At 33.4% G+C, this 5,552-nt stretch overlaps 1 protein-coding gene across 1 annotated transcript; it reads left to right on the forward strand.

Moving 5' to 3' along the window:
* The first annotated feature begins 340 nt into the window (after nt 1-340).
* On the forward strand, nt 341-1,352 carry LOC149179517 (histone H4). The gene is made up of 2 exons (XM_089415677.1): nt 341-495; nt 638-1,352. The coding sequence occupies exon 2, from the start codon at nt 666-668 to the stop codon at nt 975-977; it is 312 nt and encodes a 103-aa protein (XP_089271803.1). The 5' UTR covers nt 341-495; nt 638-665; the 3' UTR covers nt 978-1,352.
* The last annotated feature ends 4,200 nt before the right edge of the window (nt 1,353-5,552 follow it).

Consider the following 5,552-nt stretch of genomic DNA (forward strand, 5'->3'; position numbering starts at 1 on the left):
TAGATTCCTCACCTTATATTCATAAATTTATACCAATATTGATACACATCGACCCGAAATCGATGAAGTAGCATAATATAAAGGTTCTATGGGTAAGAACTACGCAAGGAAACACATTCATATGATGATATAGGTGAAAAAATCACATGCTTGATATTTGTCAGCATTCAAGCCTGGTTTCCCTCAAACCCTCGAAACGCTAATATAACCGTTGATATCGTTCCATCCGATGGTCAGCGGCTCTCTTCCTATCGATCCGTCTCAATTGCAAGAGATGATTTCTGTCCGTCCATGTATCATCGGACGGTCAGAATTCTATAACGCCACGGATTAGACAAAATGCAGCTCAAGTATCCAACAGACGGTCTTATTCCTCGGCTTTATGCTATATATTCTCCACTGCCCAAGTTCATTATTCTCGATCCATCGTTGGTTTGACCGAGAAGCTCCTACTAACAAATCCCGTCCTTCCCTCGACTATTTGCTTGATCGCAGGTTCGAATCGCCTCCCGCTCTTTTTCATTTCTCTGAAATTTCATGGTTTTCAACATATCTTGCTATGCTTCTGTGTCTCGTTGTAGTTGACCAGGGGTTCATATTTGTATTATTGTGTTCTTAGGGCTTGTATGTCTTGCAGGTGTGTGCTTCTTCCTTGAGTTTCAAATATGTCTGGTCGTGGCAAGGGTGGCAAGGGTTTGGGCAAAGGTGGTGCCAAACGCCACAGGAAAGTTCTTCGTGATAATATCCAGGGTATTACGAAGCCTGCAATCAGGCGTCTGGCGAGACGTGGTGGTGTGAAGCGTATCAGCGGACTGATTTATGAAGAGACCAGGGGTGTCCTGAAGATCTTTTTAGAAAATGTGATCCGTGATGCTGTGACCTACACAGAACACGCCAGGCGTAAGACTGTTACAGCCATGGACGTTGTCTATGCCCTGAAAAGGCAGGGAAGGACTCTCTATGGTTTTGGCGGTTAAATTTCTCTTTGCAAAGTCTTGCGGTCAAGAACTGGTGTCTTTAGACACCACCATTTTTCTTTTGGGATTTGAACTCGAGACGGGATACACGTTTTGGTATGCAATGTTGCTTTCTCTGTCAGTTTTCAAATTGTAGATGAGGTTCAACAGGTGGAATCGGTTCTAAATGTCCAGGGATCTTACTTTAGGGTTTGGTTTAACATTTTGGAAAAGAACTGGTAAGCAGTTAAGTCGTAGCTTCTGTTCTCGAGAAACATTTTAATGTAAGCCCTTTGGAACACTAGGGTTTGAGAAATCTTTTTAGGGTTCTGTGATTCTGTTGAATGTCACTGTAATAGGTTTTTGATATTGACATATTTGAACTTTCAGTTTGTATTTGCTGAGTTTGTTATATGTTTGTGGTCTCATTGCATTCATTTTGATCTATCGATATGGTTCAAATGCACCCGTTTCTGTTTCGCTTTAATTTTTTCAAGCCTTTTCCCTCGACATTTTAATGGCACATTGGTGGCCCTCCGTCTGCCCTTCTAGAAGAGGGGCAATGACCACTTCCATTATGGTTGAAAAGGGGCTGAACTTTTTCACAGCCCAAATAATTGCAAGGGGGCTGAGCCTTTTCAGCCCTAAAAATTGCAAAGGGGCTGAACCATTTCAGTCCAAAGGTTATAAGCAACGTATATGTTTTGGGGAGTAGCGTAGGGCGGGAAGGTTGAGCCATACCGGTATAAGCATTAGGTACAAGGGTTCAAATATAAAAGTATTAGGTATAAGCAATGGATACATATTCCTGGTGAAAGTTGAATAACTTAATAGTCTTTTTGCAATGCATACGAGTACTTGCTATTTGTAGTGGACATCAAAGTGGTTTATATGCCTGATGTCAATGGTTAATAACAGGGCTATATATATATATATATATATATATATATATATATCCTTTCAATCAGTAATAACAGCAACCTTCCATACCTAAACAATTTAATGTAAAAACCTGATAAACACAGCTCACTATATTATTCAGCTTTCAGCAGAATTATATATAGATATAGATATAGATATATATATATATATATTTTAGGGCTCTTTTAGTGAAATGAACAAATTTGGAAGGTGAGGATTATACCACAACTCACTTTTTATTTATAATATGATGTTCCTTGTATGTTTTATGATGTTATAATTATGATATTTTGAGCTTTGTTGCGTAATTTATTTCTTGGAAAAATGATTTCTTATTTCAAAATAGAGTAGTTTATTGTGTAATGTGTGAAAATGCAATTTATTTCTGGGAAAAATGTCTCCCCTTATTGTACAAGAAAGTAATGTCTGAAGAAATGCAGGAATATGTTTTTGCATAAATAAACCGTAAGAAAGTTTCGATAGATTTTGTTTCTTATTTTCATTATGGTAAAGGTTTTGGGAAAAATGTTGCGTTTCTTGTTCGAAAATGATGCGCGAATATTGCTTTGCATCAAGAAATTGTAAGATTGATTTTAATTTTTAAAAGTTTGGATAAATATGATTTTGATTTTCATTGTTGCAAGGCTTTTGGAAAAATGTAAAATTTTCATTTTCATGGTAAACGTTTTTGAAAAATGTAGAGTTTGTAAAGTGCACGAGTATATTTTGCATTAATAATCAGTAAGATTTACCAGTTTTTGGAAAAAAATGTGTTTCTTTTTATTTTTATAGGTCGAAATACTACATGCAAATTTAACTCTGATTTTGTAGTTTTTTCAAAAGTTTAGAAATAAGTAAACTATATAGAATAGTCTTAATATTTTTAATAGTGTTGACGATAGAGGGGATGGGGGTGAAATTTTTGGTGAATAGTTCTAAATAATTTTAAGTTGAAATACTACATGCAAATTTAACTTTGATTTTGTAGTATTTTCAAAAGTTCAAAATAAACCATGTAGTAGTCTTAATATTTTTAGTAGTGTTGATGAGAGAGGGAATGGGGTGAAGGTGAAGGTGAAGGTGAAGGTGAAGGTGAAGGTGAAGGTGAAGGGGTGAAATTTTTGGTGAATAGTTTTAAATAATTTTAATAGAATTAAGGACAGAGGTTTGAATTTGTTGATTTTAATATTTTTTTTTGTGCTGAGAGGCTCTTTGCTCTGCAGCCTAGTATGGGTAGATCTCACATAAAAATGCAAGCTTAAATACCACATGCAAATATAATTTTGATTTTGTAGATTTTTCAAAGTTCAAACATAAATAAATTATGTTGAATAGCCCTAATTTTCTTAATAGATTGATGATGGAGGGTGATGGTGCAATTTTTGGTGAATGGCTTGAATAAATTTAATAGAATTAAGGATAGAGGTTTGAATTTTGTTGATTTTAATATTTTTTTGCATTGAGAGGAGCTCTACATGCCATGTGGGGTAGATCTCACATAAAAACACAAATGCAATGCTTATCATTTAACATTTCTAATTTAATGTTGGTCTTATTTAAAAATCAATTTAATTATTAGTATGTATCAGCGTAAATTCATCTTAACTTTGGATTTAAGTGTTGGGAGCGTTCAAATCTCTCAAAGTGCAAATCTCTCTTTTGAGTGCAAAACTTGAGGAATTGTTTGCACCTCGAGAGATTTGATCTCTCTTGGGGCTTTATAGATTCTGAATTAAGATGGATATAGGTTGGTAAATAATATTGATTATAAAGGGTTGAGATTTGAGATGTTTGGTTTTTTTTTCTTGTACTCTTGTGGTGTATTCTTTATAGTATAAGGGTGATATGTAAGTTAAGAAAGCTTGTCAACATTTTTACGTGTCAATTTAATATGTTGAATTTATGTTAATGCAACTTAAAATAGGATTGATACATATTGATGTATGGGTAAAATGTTGGTAGTGTGAACCAAAAGTAAAAAATAATATAATTCAATTTCTTACATTGTAATTTTGTTTTTATTGGTAAAATTACAAATAACTATTTAGATAAGTAGCAATATTAAATTAAGATCCAATTTATTTTATAAAATAGAATAATGATTTTGTAATCATATTTAAATGTAATTAATAAGCACAAAGAAATTTTAATACTTGAAAATAAATTTACAATATAACAATATGTTTGACTATGGATGTTCACATCCACTTTGTCATATATATTATTAATTTGGAAATAAGCATCGGAAATATTGACTATTGTGAGAGCATGGTTGAGGTGTGGCGTTGCCACTTGTGTTGAATGACGTGGATCACCAAGGGGAGATGTGGAGATATAATAACCAAAGTGTTGAACCAGAACCATGTCATCAAATTTGGCAAAGTACCCCATGACAAGGTGTAACAACAATGAAGTGGATGGTTGATCCAAATCACATGTGAATAGGCTACGAGCTTGACCCATACTACAATGAAAGCCACAACCACACATTGTTCACATTATATGTGACTCAATTGGATGCCATTACACGTAGAGTTGGACATTGTGATTGGAAGTGGGTTGATTTGATATTGACGAGTTCTTGGGTTCAACATCTGCTAGTTATTAGGATTGGTTTGTAATTTTATTTATATATATGCGTGCCATTATATCACGTTGTTAGTAACTATTCGATTGACATTTTGTAGCACCAATGCTAGGGTATGCCTAATTTGTATATGCGTGCTCAAAAAAAGAGAAATTGTGGAATAATTAATTTAACATATAGTTGTGGATGATTTTTATGGGTTTTCGAAGTGAATATTGGTATAATTTAAGTTTCGAAAGAAGCTTGATAATCATAACTTAATGGTGGATGTTCATTAAAGAAAAATTTAGCTTAAAAGTGTCAATGAAATTTTCATGTACATAATATGTAAACCAATCAAAATCCTTTAAATTTAAAAACAGGTACATGTAAATATTTTGGAGGGAAAATTTCAAGTGTAGACACTTGTTGGATGCAGAATTAAATTTTGCATCTAACAAGTATTCATTATGTATACTTTTGAGAAAATTCAAATTGATAAAAAATGAAGATATATTAAAAAATTGTGTTGATTTTATTATTTTTCTTTAAGAGGCCAATGTTAAGATGAAATTTCCTTTAATGTATGAAGGCTGAGAAAACATGGCTAACATATATTCTATGATTAGAATATATATTTATTTTATATGTTTAGAGTATTTATGAGCTAATTGCAAAGTTTTTGGAAATAAGGCTAGAATCGGTTCTAAGGAGTTTGAGTGGTTGGATTTACGAACAACATGATGGCGAGTGACATAGATTGATATGATATTTGCAGAGTGTGACATTGATTGTTACAGTGACAACATTGGCAGGGTAGTGATAACAATGACAATGTGTGCAAGATAAGATGATAGTGATAGCATGAAAAGGTTATGATAGTGGCAATAATGATTACATGTTGTGGTTATTTATCTTTACAAACATATAACTATTTATGATGATAGTGGATCTAGTTTGAAAATGGTATGAAATAAAGGTTCACAAAGGGCCTGCTCATCATCGAGGGTGGAGTTTCAATCAAGCTGAAATTTGCTCATCATTGCGGTTGGTGCCTTAATCAAGTGTAACCTACCACAAGAAGAAAATTTGTAAAATTGAGCTCTAAA

The sequence above is a fragment of the Pinus tabuliformis genome, chromosome 3_2, assembly GCF_031772625.1.
Source record: "Pinus tabuliformis cultivar Carrire ecotype Pingquan chromosome 3_2, CPIR1, whole genome shotgun sequence".
NCBI lineage: Eukaryota > Viridiplantae > Streptophyta > Pinopsida > Pinales > Pinaceae > Pinus > Pinus tabuliformis.